This window comes from Myxine glutinosa, chromosome 6 (genome assembly GCF_964187855.1).
Source record: "Myxine glutinosa chromosome 6, kmMyxGlut1.1, whole genome shotgun sequence".
In the NCBI taxonomy this organism is placed as follows: domain Eukaryota; kingdom Metazoa; phylum Chordata; class Myxini; order Myxiniformes; family Myxinidae; genus Myxine; species Myxine glutinosa.
This window is the reverse complement of record NC_136266.1, coordinates 145,625,165-145,648,081: the sequence shown is the minus strand read 5'-3', so window position 1 is coordinate 145,648,081 and position 22,917 is coordinate 145,625,165. Positions and strand designations below refer to the sequence as shown.

Below are 22,917 nucleotides of genomic sequence, written 5' to 3'. Positions count from 1 at the left end.
GAAGTGATGGCTCCTCCTCCGGCTATGAGCAAAGTGACCCTGGACAATGGATCGAGAAGAAGCGTCGGAGGAGGGGCCAGGACAAAGGGAAAGCTCCTCTGGGCAAAGCCCCACAGGGAAAGAACACAAGAACGTCAAAGAAGAAAACCCCTGTGGGGCGCAGAGCCCCCCATGCATCAAGCGACCCATCCAGGCCTGGGGGATCGCCTGCTCGTTGTAGGGGTGGGGTGCAGTCGGGGTTGGCCGCAGCAGGTCTCCGGGGGAGGGCCCAAATGCCGTCTTCCCCTGAACGCTCACGTTCCCGTTCCCCTGTGAGTCGTTCCCCACCCGTTGACCTCACCCCTCCTCCGGGGGCAGCCGTGGCCATGGGCCTCAAGGAGGCTTTGCTCGCGGAGGACTGGTGGCTTTCTTCCCCGGGTGGCGGGCGAGGGGGGGTAATTTATTTGACCCCCGAGGAGGAGGACCTCTCCCTGCTACCCGGGGAGAATGTCTGCATAGACGGGGACTGGCTCCCGGGCACCCTCGTGGCTCCCGGCTGCGGGAAGAACCGCAGGGGGAGGAAGAATGGTAGCTCGTCGTGTCTTGGCAAGGAGGGAGGAGCTTCATAAGACCTATGACTCCCCTTTCGTGGTTTGCACTAGTGTTGGTGATTAATACACTAACACCTATGAGCTTTAAACTAACGAGTTTAAATGTACGGGGAGTCCGTACCACGGTCCGGAGGATCGCTATTTTTGAAGAACTGCGCAATTTTGAATGGGATGTCTGCCTGTTGCAGGAATGCCATATTCCGCACGGTGAGTATGGATACCTCCGTGCAAATTGGCGGTACGGAGAGTCGTATTGGTCCGGCAGCTACACTAAAGGGCGGCAGGATTAGGGTTCCTTATTAAGAGCCCGAATGTCGAGGTCCTTAGTTTAGAAGAAATTATCCCGGGGCGATTGGCCGTGCTCAGGGTGGTGGTGTCCTCGACCCCACTGACCCTGGTCAATCTGTACGCTCCAACGATGGGGGAAGAAATAGTGGAGCTCCTGCACCAGTTGGGGCCCCTCCTCTCCACCTCTGGCCCCGTGATCGTCGGGGGAGATTTTAATATAAGATTGGACAGGTTGCCCCTGGGGCCATCGGCACGGGCCCTTAAAGGGCTTGTTCAGGATTTTAGGTTGAGGGACACGGGTGCGGAAAGGAATGAGGTCACCTGGACCGATGCGGCTGGTACCAGTCGGGCTAGGATTGATTACATCCTTTTGACACCAAATTTTGGCGACCCGGACCTGGTACTTCACGCGGTGGCATTTTCAGATCACTGTCGTTTGTCTCTGGGTATTGAATTAAATGGGGTGCGTCCCCGGCGCTCTGGACTCTGGAAGCTTAACTGTCGCCTTTTGCAGGATGACAGTTTAGTGCGTGCCTACGTTCAGAAGTATAGGGAGTGGGAAACGGTTAGGTGCCTCTTCCCTACCTCGGCAGCCTGGTGGGAGGAGGTGAAACGTAGGACCATAGGGTTTTTCCGTACGGCCGGGCGAATGAGGGCCGCGGGGAAACGAGAGCGTTTGAAGCGCATGCAGGCATACCTCCAGCGCCTGCATAAGAAACTTTGCGAAGGGAGGGACGTGTCGGGGAAAATCCGCCAGGTGAAGGGGAAGCTTTTTGGCCTCCTCGAAGCCAGGGCGAGGGCCGTCATCTTCCGGAGCAAGGTGCAGGCATTGGAGGGGAACGAAAGGTGTACCAGATTTTTTTTTCCAACGATGTGCCAGGCAGAGGGGCGACTTGGCCCAGGTTAATGTGGGGGGAGGCCGTGTTTCGGATCCGGACCAAATTACTGAAGCAGTGGAGGACTATTACTCAAGGCTTTTTGAAAAACGACCGGTTGACCAAATCCAGATGGCCGACGTTCTCGGCCATCTGAGGAATCACTTGAGCCCCGAACAGCGGGAGCGATTGGAGGAGCCGGTGAGCCTGGAGGAATTGACCTCCGCTGTTAGGGATTTGGCCACGAATAAAACCCCGGGTGACGACGGCCTGCCTGTGGAGTTTTATCGCCGCCTTTGGCACGTCCTTGGCTAGGATTATCTGCAGGTAGTGAGGGAGCTAGCCACCTCTGCGAGGCTTCCAGATTCGATGCGCCGGGGCGTCGTAAACCTCATGGACAAGAAGGGTGATCGGGAGGATCTGTCCAACTGGCGCCCGATCACTTTGTTGAATGTCGACTACAAGATACTAACAAAGGTGCTGTCTAAGAGGGTGCACGGTGTCATGGTGGACCTCATGCACCCGGACCAGACTTGTGCTGTTCCGGGACGCAGAGTGTCCGACAGCCTGGGCCTGGTTCGAGAGGCGATCCAGCTAGCGGAGGAGAGAGGCCTCCCACTGAGCATAGTCAGTTTGGACCAGGAGAAGGCTTTCGACAGAGTGTCACATGAATACATGATGGCCGTTTTGGACCGTTTTGGCTTTGTGCCAAATTTGATGCATTGGGTGGACCTGATATATAGGGACGTTGAAGCCCGTGTTTTGGTCAACGGACACCTCTCGGGAGCCTTCCCAGTCGCTTGTGGGGTCAGGCAGGGCTGCCCAATGTCACCAGTCCTTTTTGTCCTTTGTATTGAACCGTTTGCTTGTGCACTGCGAGCGGACCCATCCTTCCCTGGGTTGTGGATTCCCGGAACCCATGGGGAGCGCCTAAAGGTGAGTCTGTACATGGACGACGTGTCGGTGTTTGTCACCGATGCAGTCGCCATGTGCAGACTGGTGGGTCTCTGCGAGCATTTTGGGTTGGCCTCCTCTTCTAAAATCCATCCTCAGAAGAGTGAGGTCATGCACTTTGGTCGGCACAGGACGGGCTCCGGCCCCCCTTGCCCGTACACGGAGCGGAGAGATCGATTAAAGATCCTCGGGGTCTGCTTTGACCCAGGCGGCGTGGCCGCTGAGAACTGGCGAACGGTCATTGGGGGATTGGAATTGGAGGTCACTTCTTGGCGGTCTCGTCGCCTAACCATGGAGGGGCGAAATTTAGTGATCAAGAATGTTTTGATTGGTAAGTAGTTGTATTTGGCGAGAATCTCCCCACCTCCTCCTGCGGTGGGACAGGCTCTGGAGAGATTAATCTTTACTTTCTTCTGGGGTACCCGAGCAGAGCGCAGGAGTAGGAGGGTTGTAAAGATGAGCCCGTCCTTGGGTGGGAAGGGTGTCCCCTGCCCGGTGTTTGCATGTATGTCTGCGTTTGCATGTACTCTCATGGAGTTATTTGTGTCTGAGGACCCGGGTCGCCTGCTGGCGCGGGATTTTTTGTTCTTTTTTCTGGGGCCGTCCGTCGCGCGGTTGGAAGGGCGGTCCCTCCCACTGTATCGGCCTTTTTCTGGGTCGTGTCTGGGGCATTTCCGGATGTTTGAGGGGTTCGCCCGGGAGCAGGGCCTGTTGACCTGTCGGCCCATCGGTTGGCAGTTGTCGCAGGTCCTGGATCACTTGCGCCCAAGGGAGGTGCTGCGGGAGGTGCGTATCCTTCGTGGAAGGCCTCTCGCAGAACGTACAGCGAGAAAGGTTTGGGAGAACGTTTCGGCTCGCTGTCTCGCCAACGACCAGAAGGACGTCGCGTGGCAAGCCGCCCATGAGTGTCTTCCGGTCCGGGTGTTTCAGTTCCAGAGGGACCTGAACGTGTCGGTCCAGTGTCCCCGACCCCGATGCACAGGGGACGAAACTGTCAGGCATGTCCTTTGGGACTGCCCTGTCGCCGAGGGGGTCTGGTCGCTTGCGGCTGGCCTCCTCGAATGCTATGTGCCTTGGCTGGTGATGGTCAGACGGGACGTCTTTGCGTTTAGCGGGCTCCTACCACAACCAGTGCCTGTCCGCAAATGGAGGCAGGCCTGGAGAACGGTCTGTATAATCAAGACCGTCTTGTGGCGAGCGAGAACCAGAGGTTTCCATACCAGGGTATGGTTGGATCCTGGGCAGATATGGGGCATGGCCCAATCCTCCCTCCAAAGGTACAGGCTTGGCAACAGCCTGCGGGCGACGGGGCGGGGTGCTGGCCGCAACGATGCGTCAGGTGTGTCGTAAAGCCCTCCCTGGAGCGGAGAATATGGCCGGGCCTTTCCGTGGTGAAGGGGGGGGGGGCCCGCGGGAGGTTACTTCCAAATGTGCGGGCGACAGTCATGTGCAGCCATAGTCCCTGACCGAGCTTGCCGCCCGGTCTTGGAAAGGTTGGGGGTGCTCCGGCAGGTGTGCTTGCGGGCCCTGTCGGGCGGTGATTCTCATTGGGACACTCACGCCTCGTGGGCAGCTCAGGGAGCCGGGGCCTTCCTTGTGGTGCATCTTCCGGGTGGGCCCTCCCGGGCGCGGCCTGGGGAGGGTGGGGGCAGTTCGGTTTCCTTTTGTTTGATCTTGATTTTGCCTTGGTTTGATTTTTATTTTCTTTCATTATTATTTCCAGCGGTGGGTCGAGCCCTCAACGTGTTTGTGGCTGCATGTTCCCGGCTGCGGTTAGCAGCCGGTTGTTGATTTCGGTATGCAAAGGAAAAAAGGCCCCTTGACCCTTATTGTTTTAAGGTGTCCCTTCTTTGGTTGTTTTCGGGGGGGGTGGGAGGGGGGATAGGGTCTTCTTTCCTTTCTCCCTCCCCTTTGGTTAGTTAGAGTTAGGTGTCTGCTGCCTAGGGTGGGAGAGGGGTTTTTGGGGGTTTGGGCTAGGGATGATGGACTTTGGTTTTTATGATTTATGGTTTATTGAATTTGATTTGATTTTCATTTTGGTCTTTGAACCTTGTTTTCTTTCGTCTCTTGATCTTTTGGTTTGCTTTCTCTCTTTAAGTTCCTATTTATTGTTTGATATCTTGTTTCTTGGCTTTTGATTTCTTGGTTTTTGATTTTCCTGGGTTCTTGTGTGGTGGTGATGGTGATTGGTTTATTGATCGTCTTTTGAGCATGTTTTTTAACCTTTTTTTAATAATAAAAAAGGCCTCGGCCATAAAATAGGTGTTGCTGTTGTCTGCATTCGCACTGGCTGGGGGTGGGGTTATGTATGCATCCAGGTGCAGTTGCTGCATGTGGATGTGTATGTGCCCCTGCTGGCCCACCTTAGTTGACCGTATCGAGGTTGAAGAGCCGAAACGGAATGATGCTGAGGACCTCGGCTAAGGACCCGGTCAGTGCGGCACACTTGTGACCAGGTGTGTTTTGAACTTATATATATATATATATATATATTGTTATGAATTTGGGTAGAGGAATATCTAGAGTAACAGAGAATAACTAGAGAATCTCTAGAGATAATATCTAGAGAATAACACACACAGACACTCCTCCTTTATATATACTAGGACGTGCCCGTACGTGGGTGCCCGTTCCTTGCCAAAAAAAAAAAAAAAAATGTCTTCGCCCATGCATGCATGGGCGTGCCCATGGGCCCATGGGCGTGCCCGTAAGTGCGTGATGTGACCGTACAATGAATGTATCGTCCCGACGCCGCAGCTCGGATGGCGCTGCAGTTAATCGGGCCTGTATCGGCAGAGTTATTATAAACGTGTACTACAATCGATCGTACCTTACAACAATCAACACAGATTGCAACGTCAAATAAATGAATACGCTCTCAAATGTGCCGTCCGAGGCAGCGTCTGCTCGCCACGTTCAGCATCAGTACGTCGTCACTATGACTATCCGTAAGTCCGGAAGTGACGTCCTCATTTGACTGTCCGGAAGGTCGCATATCGCAGTTACGATGAATCGCAAATTAGTTTTAATTAGTTTTAAAACATAGTTTAACGCCAACATAGTTTGCCAACGTGAAATAAATGAATACGCTCTCAAATGTGCCGTCCGAGGCAGAGTCTGTTCGCCACGTTCGGCACACGTGATAGCTCGCTGCTCTCTGATTGGTTGAATCGTTTTTTGGACATAGCTCGGTAACTACTTCTCCGATTAATATGAAACCTTAAAAAGGCACATCCTCAGGTCCCCAGCAATATATCTGGCAAGTTTCAATTAGATCGGACCCGTGGTTGTCGAGAAACAGCGGTCACAGACACACAGAGATTACTGGAATTATAGATAGATATAAGATATATATATATATATATATATATATATATATATATATATATATATATATATATATATATATACATATATACATACACATATACATATACAGACTTGGCATTTAATATGGAATTTTTTTTTTTCTTGACTTGGGTTTCCTTTCTGAACTCAGTATATCAATCTGGTGAGTTTCTTTTACGCTTCGGTGATTTCTTTGTTAAAAGAACTATGTCACTGATTGTCTGTCGCAGCAAGAAGTCAATAACAGGATTATATCACAGGTGGCGTGACAAAATGTACAGACATGTACATTTGATGATTGGCTTCACAATCGGGTATATAAGGGTTGTTGCATTCTGTATTAATGTAAAACAACTGCTGCACATCAACAAAAGTTATTGCCGCTTCCTCTGTAGATGGTCCGTCAACTCGACAATGCTGTTTGTCATGGAGTGGTGGCTTTACGAAATTCCGGCATGAAACAGCGTGCTATTGCTCGGCAGTATGGCATCACTCAATGTCAGGTGTCAAAGATCCCGAAACGAAATGCTCAGAGGGGTGTCCCAACTCCAATATCGAGGCCAGGACGTCCCGCAGAACCAGAAGGAGGGATGATCGCCAGCTGCACCGGTTAGTCCGCAATGGCCGTACCAAGTCAGCTAATTGGCTTAGGGGGCTGAGTGGCAGCAACTGACAAATGTGCCTGTGTCCAGAAGGCTAGTCAACCAACGACTGGTTCAAGCAGGCTATCGTGCCAGGCATCCCCTGAGAAAGCCACGCCTGACAAGACAACACCGCCAGCGCCGATTGCAGTGGGCCAGAGAGCACCGTCAATGGCAGCCAGGACACTGGAATCACGTGATCTTCAGTGACGAGTCTCGATTTCTGGTCTATCGTCAAGATGGCCATGTCTGAGTGCGCATACAAGTGCATGAAGCCTACAACGAAGATTGTATAGTGCCAAGAGTCCAAGCTGGAGGTGGTGGGGTGCCCGTTTGGGCTGCTTTTCATGCAGGGGGAAAAACTGACCTGGTTGTTCTGAATGGAAACCTGAACCAGTTCAAGTACAGGGCCATTCTGGAAGAAACATTGCTTCCATTTGCTCGTGCAGCCTTTCGAGGAAACTTTGTCTTCCAAGATGACAATGCACGACCTCATCATGCTCGCATGATCCAACACTTTCTTGCTGACCGTGGTGTAGAGCATATGGAGTGGCCTGCCATGTCCCCGGATATGAATCCGATAGAGAACTTGTGGGCAGAATTAACGCGTCAAATCGACAACGTGGACCAGCAGCCGACCTAAGTGCGTGAATTGCAGCAGGCTATTGTCACTGCATGGCAAGCGATTCCTGTCCAAACCTTGGCAAATCTCGTGAACAGCATTCCTCAACATGTGCGTGCTCTCCTGAATGCTCGTGGGGTTTACACGAAGTACTGAACTGTAATTTTACTGTCCGTAATCCCAGTCGTAATTTAACTTTTGTTTTTGCTAAAAAAAAAATTGGCTAATGTGCAAAATAAAGAAATACTTCTGGAAAACGTACAGAAGTTTAACATAGTACTGTCCGTGATTTGAGTTCAATATCAGTTTACATCACTTTCAAGGATCAAATTTTTTGCTTCGAAATGTCAAATGTGGTTTTTGTTTCTTTTAAAGGTCACATTAACAAAATCTAGAATAATTTCAACCTAATTCCAATGAACTTTTGGTTCTAAGTCAACTTGAAAAGTAAGTTCACCCCCACAAAAAAAATATTCCATATTAAATGCCAAGTCTGTATATATATCTGTTCCATAGTCTCTCCTTGTACCACATGCTTTTCCAGCAATCCATATGTTATTCTTCATGAACCTTTTCAAAACATGGGATTAGTCCTCATATCAACTCTTTTCTTGTCCATGTTCCCGTTGTCTGTCAAGTCATGCTATTTCCTTATTGTATTTATTTGATTTTCCTGTCTCTTTTGCCTTTATCTTCCTTTTCGACTATTGGCTGTCCATTGCTTGTCTGCCAATTCTCCTTTTCCATACTGTTGGTGCATTGACATCCCATTCTCCATCGCCCAGCTCTTTCTCAGCTGATCCTCAAAGTTTCCTTAAAAAAAAAAAACCTAAAACAGACCACTTAGTGGCCTGAGATGAGAGAATGCCTTCTGTTTCTGCATCATACCAAGGAATGCCAGTTATGTTCAAACAGTCACACAACTGTCTCATTAGGTTCTTTTCAGACGAGGTATAGATAAGTAGTGCAATCATGACAGGTTGGGACTGATGGTAACTTCAAAAGATTATAGTGGTTTCTCTTTTACCAAAGTTCATGCTGTGCCAAAAAAGATATTGTCCTCTCACCAGCGATTAAGATTGCTGGATGACGGATAGCCGAGAGTTTTTACTCCTGAGGCGAGGATTTATTCCGAAACCACAAACAAGTAAACATGTCAATGAATTGATAATCAAACAATATAATAACAAAATAAAGCAAGAGGTGAAAATGTCGCAATAAATGTTGAGGTAAATTAAATTCCTTGCTGAGGTACTCAAATACATGAGGTGCATGGACTCAAATACGATCACACAGGGGAAAATGAAATAAAAGAAAACCCCTTCAGCTGGCACTTAGCTTGGCCGCAATTGGTTCCTTTGGTGAGGTCAGCAGCACAAGGCGGCTCGGAGCTGCTCGCGAGGGAAACTCGGCAGATAATCGCGACGTCGATTGCCACGCGTCAAAGGCGCCCAGGAATGAGGCTTTCTCCACCCCTTTTTGTCCTCGGAACGGACAGCACAACCTTCAGCTCCCTCAGTCAGCACACCCAAGTCCACCAAGCGCACGATTGGCCAAGTAAAGATGGCGCGCTTCTTGCTCGAGCAAAAAGCAGCGAGAGAGAAAGCGACCCTTCGTCTTCTTCTATGGAGCCAATCACCGAACGTCCCTCCCAGTTCACCCCGCCCACATCCTCTGGGCTAATCATGTCCCTCAGGGGCGTGGCCTGTTTCCTATTAGGTCCTTTAGAGGCGGGGCTTAGTCCGACTGGCTCTTCCTTGCTTTTGTGGGTGGTTGTTGTTATTGTTTAAAGGAGGTTTTGCATGGCCAGCCTACTCAGCAAAAACTTGAGGAAAATTAACCTTAATCCCTATAGCTAATTAGCACTGCTCACCCCCCGCCCCCCATGTGAAGACACATAAACTATCTTCAGCTACAGTTTCCCACCTTAAGTACATCGAGATTTCTCCTATGCGTCCACGGTCCATGCTACAATTATACAATCCTACCTTCTCTACAGTATCCTTTCACCTACCCCCATAAATGTAACAATATAAAAAAAAACATAGGGGCAATACCCCTGGCGCTCACCTGGTAGAATAAACAGTATACTGAACAGACTAAAGGTATTTTATACCAATTTCAATGCTTGCTAGAAGATAGGGCAGCATGTAGAAGCATACTAACATAATCATAAGACGTTAAACAAACAAACAAAAAAATACCTATTTTGGGGTGTAATCCCCCGCCCCCCAACCCTGTATACCTCCTCAGACGCCAATTTTTATAATGCCTTCCTCAAACATTGGTACATCACGGATGATGAAGGTTGTGATGAAGTTTCATTGAAAATGAGTGTGTAGTTTCTGAGAAGAAAGCAAATACCTATTTTGGGGGGGTCAAACTTGGACCCACTTTGACCCCCCCCCCCTCCCCCCAGACCACCTTAGACTTCGATTTCTTAGTGCCATGAACAAACTTCGGTACATCATGGGGGATGAAGGTTGTGGTCAAGTTTCATCGAAATAGTGTGTGTAGTTTCAGAGGAAAAAGCAAATTCCTATTTTTGGGGGTCAAACCGGGATCCACTTTGACCCCGGTAAACCCACTGAGACCCCGATTATTTTTTAATTCTTGAACAAACTTTATACACAACACAACAAATATCATTTGTGCAAAGTGTGGTCACAATCTCTTCAACGGTTTCGGAGAAGAAGTTGCAAGTGTTTACTGACGGACTGACGGACGATGCGCCATCGCATAAGCTCCCCTGAACTTCGTTCCCAGGTGAGCCAATGATAGAGCATGATATTTAATGCAAGGATCTATGAGGTGTACTAGCATTTGATCTATTATAAATATATTTTGTGTGTGTGTGTGATACAAGTATAAGTATTCCTCTGTAATGATGAAAATCTAGTAACATCACAGTTGTAAGTCACACCTGTATTTTACCGCATTTATGTACAGGAGAACTGGAAACGATGGACGAGTCAGCCGGAGAAGCGGTAAAGAAAGCACGCATGCTCTACAGATCATGCATGAATATGAGTGAGTACCGATGAAACGTAGAACGCACACCACATTAGTATTATTTAAATAATAAAAAATACCAGGTGTGAATTCAATCAGGTGTGAGTCTGCTCTACATTATAACAAGGGTGTTTTTTCTCAAATTCTCAAACTTCACGAAACATTCTCCATTAATTGCACTTGGCATTAAGAACTGACTCACTTTCCTTGAAGAAATGATTTTCCTTTTTTTTCTTTTCTTTTTTAATACAAGTTCGAGGCTCGTGTAAGAGCTAACATCATTCACAAAAAAAAAAACGGACACACAAAACATACAATAAAGGGAGCGGGAGACAAGATGGGAGAGATAGAGAGAGGGAAGCACACAAGTACAACAGCAGAGAACAGGGACATCGGAAGATCTGTGGCATGGGAAGGCGGGGGGGGGGGGGGGAGGAGTGTGGGAAAGGTATAAAACACATGGACACTGCTAGAACTTCCAGGAAAGAAAGAAGTTGGGATTTCAAAAAAAAAAAAAAAAGTGGATCTGGGGTGAATTAACGGGGGTAGAAGAGATCAAGGTGTTGGATGGGGGAAGACAAGAGCAGGATATCCCTCCATCATCTGTTGTTATATATTACAAGTAAATAAAAGGGATTCAATAAAAGCAAAAATATTTAGAAATAGCGATGCCAAAAGGTATGCAAACAAGGTATCGATGGTAGCATGGAAATAGGTCAAGGTCGATCCCTCCATATTTTTCTACCTGTGACATGTCGCAGGTCTTCAAGAACTTCTGTTGCTGTCGTGGTTTGTGTTGGGGGTCAATTTTTTAAAATGTGCACCCATTTTTCAGACAGCTGCCAGACCACACTCACATATGTCGCTCCCACCATAGCATGAGACGAAATGATACGGCTGCCATCTTGTTTTTCTGGTGGCCCTAACAAATTAGGCCTGAAGGACTCTGCCGATTATACACTGTCCGGCTTTGTTGCGTCAGATTGTTCAATTATTAGTGAGATGTAATCAAGCCCGTACGCGCCTCGCTAAAAAATAGTGTTACGTAATTTTTCAATAGCCCCATTTTCATGTTAAATGCGTGTTTCCCAATCGGGAAATACCCTATTTCTATATACTCCAGAGAGGATAATAACATGACCTTTTCTGCCACTCCTGTATGGAATGGGTGTATTAGTTGTCTGAAACCAGACCGAGGTGTCTGTCAGACTCGTAATTGATATTGAACCAAACCATGAACACCCTCGGAGATGAGGCAATATTTAGCGTCCCAGGGTGTGACCACAGTGCGGTAAATTTTGTTCTTTTAAGACTTGCCATTCCCTAAGGCCTAATGGAAAGGCTTTTGTATAATTGGTTTGGGTGTCAGTAGGTGAGTCTGCATGCAAATCTAATGTAGTACACATCGTCTATTCTCAGATCGAATGTAATCTATACTCTCTGCAGTTAAAAGATCTTTTTTATGCTTTCTTCTTTTCAACAATGAAATTGGAACATAATTGCATACAATCATAGCGAGTGAACAAGGTAGAGATTTTGTACAACTGTGGGCAGAGCAAATTGTGTTTCAAGATTACATTTGCAACATTTCTCTCAGGCCTTGTAGCCCAACTCAGACTCACGATGGACTATCTCGTAAGCATAACCAGTGGTCTGATTCGCATATTTCAAGCTGACTGGTTGAGCCCATGGTTTGAAGTGATTTGCAGGGCCTACGAGCTTCAATCGCACTTTTTTATTTGCACGTGGGGGTTTGCGATGGCACACCATCCACTTCACTTTGGTTTTAAGATCATTAATACAAACCTTTTGTAATACTTCAGTAATGTTCTTCCAAATGAATTCTCTCTTTAATTGTATCAATGTAGGCAGGTTATATTCTATCAATGTAGGCTGGTTCTATTGTAACCTTATTTTTTGGTTCTGATTGTGTTTGCACCAATATTTTATGTTACCATTCAGCTGCGCTTGAGGAGCGAGGAGCAACCCCATTGCTTAAACTACTGGAGCATGTCGGAGGGTGGCCTGTCGCATCAGAGTCTTGGAATGGTGAGTCAAGATGAAAAATATTGTCGTGTTTCGCTTGTCGGACGTGCACTTGCGAAATGCCGAAGTGCTGGCTTTACAGATTTCCGAATTAACGAGGTGAATGCCGAGTGGTTTGCACCACCTTGTGACTTGTGAATTGACATCACACCAGTTATTAATTTGATTTATTGATCAAATTTATGTCCCTCCAGAATTACGAAATATATATCGAAACAGCTCAAACAGTGTGGCAGGATGCAAAACCACGTGGATTTATTCTCTTTATAATTTCAAAATACAGTAAACTAATGGTTTGCTGAAACATGAAGGCAAGACGAAAAAACGGAGAATCCCACAAGAACCTAGGTCACCACGAGCACACAACTTTCACTCACACCAAACCGGACCCTATTTTGTATGAGCAGCACACAGGCGGTGGCATTTATCTCCGCTGGCATGCAACTCAAGGCTCCTAGCGTGTGAGCAGACAGGTGAACAGGTATGCCAAGGGCGAGCAAAAAAACGGCAAGAAAGCAAGTGTCCAGATGAAGGCGATGGCGATCTCTTTCCTCCAGAAGCCAACAGGAGCCCAAGCCCAGCAAACAGCAGCAAACAGCACCAACTGCACCAACCATTGAAGAAGACCTGGGGATCCTACTTTTATATACACCACCTTGTGCCACCCTCTGCCTGGAGCCACTCTCTGCCCACTCCAAGGTGCTGCCCAATCATGGGGCTCATGGTAGCTTGGCTTACAGAGCCACACCCCTCCACAAATCACAAGGCGAACATCAACACTCACCCGAGAGCATCCGGGTGGCCGCTACGAGCGCATATGGTGCTGCCATTTTCGTGCCGCCACAATTTTATAGTGGAGTCATAGTCTGCCCTGTTCTAGTTTCAGACTGTGGAACACCAGATGAGACATCCTTACCTTGTCTGAGCTGTACTTTGGATTAAGCCCATCTCCCCAAGTGTGCCATGCATCAGAAACTTTGCTCTAAACATCGATTAATACAACAAATGCTTCTAAACCTACATGAGCTTTAACACACACAGGGGGGTGGGTCACACACAGGGTAGTGGTTTACACACCGGGGAGTAGGTCACACACCGGGGAGTAGGTCACACACCGGGGAGTGGGTCACACACCGGGGAGTGGGTCACACACCGTGGAGTGGGTCACACACAGGGGAGTGGGTCACACACAGGGGAGTGGGTCACACAAACAGGGGAGTGGGTCACACACACATGGGAGTGGGTCCACACACAGGGGAGTGGGTCCACACACAGGGGAGTGAGTCCACACACAGGGGAGTGGGTCCACACACAGGGGAGTGGGTCCACACACAGGGGAGTGGGTCCACACACAGGGGAGTGGGTCCACACACAGGGGAGTGGGTCCACACACAGGGGAGTGGGTCCACACACAGGGGAGTGGGTCCACACACAGGGGAGTGGGTCCACACACAGGGGAATGGGTCCACACACAGGGGAGTGGGTCCACACAGGGGAGTGGGTCCACACCAGGGAGTGGGTCCACACACAGGGGAGTGGCTCCACACACGGGGGAGTGGCTCCACACATGGGGGAGTGGCTCCACACACGGGGGAGTGGCTCCACACACGGGGGAGTGGCTCCACACGCGGGGGAGTGCGTCCACACGCGGGGCAGTGGGTCCACACGCGGGGGAGTGGGTCCACACGCGGGGGAGTGGGTCCACACGTGGGGGAGTGGGTCCACACACAGGGGAGTGGGTCCACACACAGGGGAGTGGGTCCACACACAGGGGAGTGAGTCCACACACAGGGGAGTGGGTCCACACACAGGGGAGTGGGTCCACACACAGGGGAATGGGTCCACACATAGGGGAGTGGGTCCACACAGGGGAGTGGGTCCACACACAGGGGAGTGGCTCCACACACAGGGGAGTGGGTCCACACACAGGGGAGTGGGTCCACACACAGGGGAGTGGGTCCACACACAGGGCAGTGGGTCCACACACAGGGGAGTGGGTCCACACACAGGGGAGTGGATCCACACACAGGGGAGTGGGTCCACACACAGGGGAGTGGGTCCACACACAGGGGAGTGGGTCCACACAGGGGAGTGGGTCCACACACAGGGGAGTGGGTCCACACACAGGGGAGTGGGTCCACACACAGGGGAGTGGGTCCACACACAGGGGAGTGGGTCCACACACAGGGGAGTGGGTCCACACTCATGGGAGTGGACCATGCTAAAAAGTATGGACCATTCTCGTGCACGATAAGACCACGATAAGAGCACGATAAGACCATGCTAAAAGCCTTACTTCTGTGTGCCCAACCCCCTTCACTGCCCCCATGAAAATAACAATATACACATGATTATTCTAAGAGGATGTCCAAATGATAAAGCAGAATTTTTGTTGTGAAAGAAGTGAAGATTATAGTTCACTGCTTATATTTTATAGGATGATATTATCTACCCTGCACACATTATTGAGGTAGTTGTGGTGGGCGGAATTAATTCCTAAGCATTCTGTCCTCAATTACAACTATGGAATCGAAAGGAATTTATTGGTGACCGGAATTGACGTCGATTCCAAGTACTTCCTAGAAAGAAGTGCTTTGTGGAGGAAAATGTGTTGTACCTCTCAATTGGCATAAAGGCTCACTAGTAACGCACGCTGATGGATGTGGAAGGGCAACAATTCCATGATAAGCTTGCAAGTATTACACATTTTAACAACATATCGTTCAAGAGGTCCAGAAATATCGTTTGGAACTCCAAAGTATTTCAGGAAGGATAAAGAAGAAGTTCGATGTTTTCTTTGTTCAACAGAGATTACTCATCGCAGGAATACTGTTCATCTGATATATTGAAGTATTTGAAAACCGAGCACCAGACTGAGTTCCAATTAGAGAGGGTTGAGAATGTGAAATCAAAGAATCCAAAGTCACCAAAGTCTGCAACGGCAACAAGTTTGCAATCGTTCATTCAAAACATTTTCTGTAATATCTTAAACTGTTCTAAGTACGGCGCTGATTCACCAAGACAAAATCACATTATTAACCAGATGCTGATAAATATGATCGTGAGGGATGTGCAGCCCGTATCTGTTGTTGAAGACTCTGGCTTAAAAGACTGTGGGTGCTTCGGACTGAAAATAAGATCTCCTAATTCGTCGCACAATCTTGGGCAAAACGGGCTTCCTGAAGTGTATCAGGAAACGAGGTGAAAGGTGGCTCGGATGATTAGGCCTCCACCGATAGCATAGGAGAAGGCTTATTGATATCGTCGGGTTTGTTTCTACAATTGGCATCCCACATTTTTAATGGCACCACAGGGTTTGAGACCCCTAGGAGTGCTAAACCACTATTTAGAAGGCCAACAAAAAAGAAAATTTTCTTCCTGTGCTCGCATCACACCAAATTTCCAAACTGTATCAATTTCCGAGCTGTATCTCAATGCTGGCTGGGACTTTCGTAATGAAATTTTGCATCAATAATGCGAATATAAAGTATGCTGGGTTGACCTTTTCTTTTGACCTTGATCTAATTTTAAGGTCATGACCTAATTGTAGACATTTTAATATTTCCACCATAACTTGACTAAATTTTGTCCGACCGGAACGCAGTTGCCCTCCCTGGATAGCCTGGTGTAAGTCGAATTTAAACTGAATTTATCTTTTACCCTTCTGGGTTAAAGGTCAAGGTCTTACACCCCGAGGAACATTAAACCACCATTTAGGTTTTTTCTGATTTTTTTTCTTCTTTAATGTCCAAGGACTTTCGGAATGAAATTTTCAATCAATAATGAGAATACAAAGTATGCAGGGTTGACCTAATTATTTTTTACCTTGACCTAATTTTCAGGTTATTCATCAATGTGATTATCGGGAAGCAATCCAGTGCAAATATATTCTAGTAGGGAAGTTACTCCATACAGCTCAAAAGGCTTTTACGAAGCTCCAACAGTATCTCTAATCCACTGACTGTCACATGAGAGATATTGGTAGAGCTTAGTAAAATACATCAAATTGATTGTGTTTGTGTGAAACAGAATGAATATGAAAAACGAATCACTAGGACCTCTCCGAGATGAAAACTCCATATAACTGAGGAATTGGAAATGTTGGAAATATTTGAGCTTCTGTATAAATGCATTTATTAATTTATTTAACTAGCATAAATGGCACCTTATTTGGTAGAAATACCATGATATAAAAATAAAATAGGAAGCCTTTTATTCTTGCTCTGGTTGAAAGAGCTCAAAAATAGGAGGTTATATATATTTTAACAACAAAGAAAAAAATGATGGAAGCAATTGAAGTAGCTCTCTGTTGCTTACACACTGCCCAGGTTCAACTTTTGGTCTGATTGATGAAATTACAATTTTCCTGTCAGTTTGGATACATTTGAAGCAACTTTTACTCAATATGTCTATCAATATCAATTTCTTCTCTCCAAGGACTGTTTGTTTCAGTGTGGGGGCAGACAGGATTAGCCACACATACGTGTATGTATATATATATATATATATATATATATATATATATATATATATATATATATATATATATATATATATATATATACGTATATATATACTATCTATATTATAATAGCCGTAGATGATTCTGTCTGTCTGTCTGTCTATCTGTTGGGTGTCTGTCCGGGGTGTGGCTTACTCGGTTTGCAGAGTAGCTCCACCCATAGCTCCACCCATTCTGGGAGTGGCTATAAACAAATATCCACCATTTTATTAACTCGCATAGCTTTGAGTCCTGTTTTGTAGGCCCGTGGTGTCTTGCTCTCCCCCAGTTTTATTTCAAATCAAATTCGATAAATCATTTCATTTTTCACAGTCGCTAACATAGTTTTAGACTCGGTTGAAAAAAAACGGGAAGAAAATCCGATGAAAGTTGCCGTTTATAGAACGAAATGAATTCTCAAAGGCCTGTAACTTCAAGGCCATTGAGTCTCTCTCACGCCTTTATCTCCAATCTAACTCACCATATGATTTCATTTTTATCGATGGTTTTACTTTTAGACTCGGTGTCAGCAATAATTGAGAACAATCCACACACGCGGGAAAATGCAGAGATATATTTTTTTAAATCGCGTCATGGTGTATCATACACCGCCGGCAATGTGTCGATATATATTAAAAATTCGCTTTTGCTTTTCCGTTATGATATATTACTATTTCGTTTGATGATAGTCGTCACAAAAACGTCAACAATGATGCCGACATATATTTCTTCGTTTTTATTTCATTCAACATATTAGCCGGAAGTAAAATATGTTTCAGGAAATTACCGAGAGATATTTCTTCGTTTTTTTTATTAGTTATGTGCGCATACACTTTAAATAGGTTTATTTGAAATCTTTAATTTTCCACAAACATTCCACACACGCGGGAAAATGCAGAGATATATTTTTTAAAATCGCGTCATGGTGTATCATACACCGCCCAACATGACACCGACGGCAATGTGTCGATATCTATTTTAAATTCGATATATCATTTCATTTTTCACAGTCGCTAACATAGTTTTAGACTCGGTTGAAAAAAAACGAGAAGAAAATCCGATGAAAGTTGCCGTTTATAGAACGAAATGAATTCTCAAATGCCTGTAACTTCAAGGCCATTGAGTCTCTCTCACGCCTTTATCTCCAATATAACTCACCATCATGGTTTTAGACTCGGTGTCAGCAACGCGGGAAAACGCAGAGATATATTTTTAAAAATACACCATATCACCGCCCAACAGCCAACAAGTATCATACACCGCCCAACATGACACAGACGTCAACATTTCGACATTATCGCTTTTTCTTTAAACCGAGCCGAACCGAATAAACCGAGTGAATTCACCGTTTACCTTTGGTGACAGTCGTCACAAAACGACATATATTTCTACGTTTTTATTTCATTCAACATTTTTAGCCGGAAGTAAAATTACCGAGAAATTACCGAGTTCAGGAAATTACCGAGACATATTTCTTCGTTTTTTTATTTATTAGTTATTTGCGCATACACTTTAAATAGGTCTATTTGAAATATTAAATTTTCACAATGTAATTTACTTGCCATTTGTCATTTGATAATTATGAGACACTTCCTATTGAGGATCGTGACAATTCATGCGGTGCGTGGAAACTTCCATTTCCAAAATGGATGAAGAACGCAGACCTGAACAGGATGCAGCTAGAAAACGAATGAGAAGGGCGAACGAGTCCGTCGTCGAACGTCAATGCAGACTTGAACAGGATGCAGCCAGAAAACGAATGAGACGGGAGAACGAGTCCGTCGACGAACGTCAATGCAGACTTGAACAGGTTGCAGCAAGAAAACGAATGAGACAGGAGAACGAGACAGTTGAGGAACGTGAACACCGACTCGCACAGGATGCTGCTGCAACAACGATGAGGAGGGAGAACGAGACCCTCGACGAACGTGAACACAGACTCGCACAGGATGCTGCTGCAACAACGATGAGGATGGAGAACGAGACCCTCGACGAACGTGAACACAGACTCGCACAGGATGCTGCTGCAACAACGATGAGGAGGGAGAACGAGACCCTCGACGAACGTGAACACAGACTCGCACAGGATGCTGCTGCAACAACGATGAGGAGGGAGAACGAGACCCTCGACGAACGTGAACACAGACTCGCACAGGATGCTGCTGCAACAACGATGAGGAGGGAGAACGAGACCCTCGACGTACGTGAACACAGACTCGCACAGGATGCTGCTGCAACAACGATGAGGAGGGAGAACGAGACCCTCGACGAACGTGAACACAGACTCGCACAGGATGCTGCTGCAACAACGATGAGGTGCGAGAACGAGACCGTCGATGAACGCCAACACAGACTCGCACGGCATGCTGAGCAACAAAGACGTTGGAGTGCTCAGCAAACATATACAACCGCAGCCATAATGAATCCGGCCGAAGTATCCGATAATATTGTTCAAGAGCATAAATGCGGTCCAGTGACGTCACCATGTGTGTACTGTTCTGCACACCATTTCACAAATGAATCAACAGGACAAGGGGATGGATTTACACTGTGTTGTTCCAAGGGAAAAGTTAAATTGCCTCCACTATTTGCCGTACCTGCTCGACTGCAACAACTTTATCAGGGTGACGATGGAAAATGTCGCAACTTCCGAGACAATATCCGGAATTACAATTCGGCATTAGCTTTTGCATCAATGGGTGCTCAGATCTCATCTCCTCCAGGAAATGGACCATACTGTTTCAAAATCCACGGTCAAATTTACCATCGCTGTGGTCCATTACATCCATCACATGTACATGAACAAGCACAATTTGCACAATTATTTATTTTGGATACAGCTCAAGCTACAAAGGAACGTATGAATCGACCTGAGAATCACAGATGTTTGCAAGAATTGATGGCAGAACTGCACAACATACTATCTGACGTTAATCCTTATGTCACATGTTACAAGACTATGTTCGAGCGTGAACAGGAAGAAATCAGGAAAGCTGTCCTTGAAGATCGCCTCCCTTCTACCTTGGAAATGCATTTTCGTCGACTGTGTGCAGACGACCAAAGACGTTACAACATACCAACTGCTGATGAAATTGCTGCTGTCTTCGTTAGTGGACAAGATGGTGAACCACCTGCAAACAGGGATTTCCAGGTTCATTTGCATGACCAGGGCTTACACAATCTCTCTCCACTTTCCTCTCACATTGATCCCATGACATATCCCATTCTCTTTCCACATGGCGAGCCTGGATGGATGATAAACATGCCTCACCAGCGACAGACTGCGGTTCGAAACAAGGTAACTCATCGTGAATTCTATGCCTACCGACTGGCTATTCGAAATGAATTCAGCACTATCCATTCTTCGGGGAAATTGTTCCAGCAGTATGTTGTCGACGGTTATTGCAAGGCAGAAGCAAATCGACTGCAATACTTCAAACAAAATCAGGAAACCCTTAGAGCCATGGAATACAGAGGACTACTGGACCACGTCCAGAACGTTGCTGCTGATAACCAACGTCCTGTCGGTCGTATCGTCATTTTGCCGTCGAGTTTTGCAGGGAGTCCCAGAGCTATGCAGCAGAACTACCAAGATGCTATGGCCATTGTTCGCAAATTCGGAAAACCAGATCTTTTCATCACGTTCACGTGTAATCCAATATGGACAGAGATACAAGAAAACATCGGCCAACACCAACGAGCTGAAGGCAGACCAGATTTAGTGGCACGCGTGTTTCATCTGAAATTAAAAGAGTTAATCGACGATATAACGAAGAAGCACGTGTTGGGCAAAGTACGTGCATTTCTCTACGTCGTCGAGTATCAGAAGCGTGGCCTACCGCATGCCCACATATTACTCATGCTGTGCCAAGAAGATAAAATTTGTACCGCTGAAGACATTGACAGAATTGTTTCCGCACAAATTCCTAATTCAAATGAGTCACCAGAGATCCATTCCTTGGTGAAGTCTCACATGATACATGGTCCGTGTGGCAATTTAAATCGCCATTCGATTTGTGTGAAAGATGGAGTGTGCAGTAAAGGCTTTCCAAAAGCGTATGCTGCAGAGACACTTGCGAGCATAGATGGCTATGCCCTTTACAAGCGTCCCCCAAATGGACCCACCATAACCGTTCATGGAACCGATGTTGATTGCCAATATGTCGTCCCATTCAATGCTTATTTACTGAAGAAGTACAGAGCACACATCAACATTGAGGTTTGCGCAAGCATAAAGAGTATAAAGTACTTATTTAAATATGTGTACAAGGGACATGACTGTGCCAGCATCGAAATTCGAGAGCGCGGGAGAGTGGAGGTGGACGAAATAAAGACCTATTTGGACTGTAGATATGTCAGTGCCCCAGAGGCAGCATGGAGATTGATGGAATTTGAAATGCACAAACAGTCCCATTCCATCACCAGACTTGCGGTACACTTACCTGAATTGCAGACTGTTGTGTTCAGGGATGGTAACGAGGAAGAAGCCATTGTACGACATAGGGGTACAACACTTACAGCTTGGTTTCAGTTAAACCAGAGAGACCCTGAGGCACGAAGTTATCTGTACCATGACATTCCAAAATATTACGTATTTGAAGATGGACGAAAGACATGGAAACTTCGACGCCGGGGCGGCAACAAGGTTATCGGACGCATGGTTTCGGCAAGCCCTATGGACATTGAGCGCTTTCATCTTCGTGTACTCCTGCTGCACTGCCCTGCTAAAACATCATTTGAAGATCTCAGAACCGTAGATGGAGCAGTTTGTGAAACATACAAGGATGCAGCCAGGAAATTACATTTAACAGAAGATGATACAGAATGGGACAGGTCCTTAGCTGATGGAGTTATCTTTGCCATGCCACAACAATTGAGATCTCTTTTTGCAACCCTATGCATATTCTGCACACCAACAGACACGTCGGCACTGTGGGAAAAATATAAAAACGACCTTTGCGAAGATTTTGTGCACAGCGGCCATATCTTGGAACAAAGTATTTTCATGGCATTGCGAGAAATACAGTCCTTCCTCCTGAGACATGGACAGACCTTGGAAGCATTTCAGTTACCAGTACCTCCAGACACTGTTGAAGATCTTTCGAGCGATGATTATCAGTATGTACCGGGAGATGAACATGAAAAAGGTGAAAACAACAGACAACTACTAAATGATGACCAAATCAAAATTGTAGATGAGGTCCTACAGGCCGTTCATTGTAGGGACCAGTACACAGGCAACCGGTTGTTTTTCGTTGATGGACCGAGCGGAAGTGGCAAGACCTTTCTCTATAATACGCTTCTGCACATCTTGCAAGGCCAGTGTCGTTTGGTTCTTCCAATGGCGTACTCGGGCATTGCAGCAACATTGCTAGCAGGGGGCCGTACATCGCACCATCGATTTAAATTGCCAGTGCCCATTTTGGAAAACTCCACATGCAACATATCACCTACGAGTAAAGATGCAGATACTCTAAGGAAGGCCAACCTATTCATTTGGGATGAAGCACCTATGGCTCCAGCATATGCTTTAGCGGCTGTTGATCGATGTCTCCGGGATGTAACCAGCAACAACATTCCTTTTGGTGGAAAGGTCTTACTTCTTGGTGGGGACTTCAGGCAGGTTTTGCCCGTTGTACCTCGCGCTGCACCTGCAGCAATCATCGCCACATGCATCAAGCGTAGCAAGTTGTGGCCAAAGTTCAAACTGCTGAACTTAAAATCAAACATGAGAGCTAATGATGACGAAGAATTCTCAAAATGGTTACTGTCGGTTGGAAATGGGACTGTGGAAACAATTCCTGACTCAGATTTAATACGACTGCCTGATCGTATCTGTGTAGAAGACAACATGTCTTTAGCAGAGGCTGTTTTTGGTAATTTGAACGAAATCCATTCAAACTATGATGCGCTGGCACAACGAGCCGTGTTGTGTCCAAAGAATGAATCCACATTTGTGATCAACGATGAGATACTGGATGCATTTCCTGGGGAAGAAAAGACGTACTTCAGCGCTGATTCCATTGTCTGTGATGACCCT

At 46.6% G+C, this 22,917-nt stretch overlaps 1 protein-coding gene across 4 annotated transcripts in view; it reads left to right on the top strand.

The window, feature by feature from the left end:
- The window catches only part of LOC137430407 (membrane metallo-endopeptidase-like 1), a 159,941-nt gene that overhangs the window by 48,784 nt on the left and 88,240 nt on the right, over positions 1–22,917 (top strand). For all 4 annotated transcript variants that reach the window (XR_010985050.2, XM_078780661.1, XM_068121266.2 and 1 more), the window contains exons 6-7: positions 10,268–10,348; positions 12,293–12,379. Coding sequence is in view for 3 of the 4 variants with exons in the window: in XM_078780661.1 (XP_078636787.1) it covers positions 10,268–10,348; positions 12,293–12,379 (168 nt within the window). In the remaining variant the exon portion in view is untranslated. The remainder of the gene's footprint in view (positions 1–10,267; positions 10,349–12,292; positions 12,380–22,917) is intronic.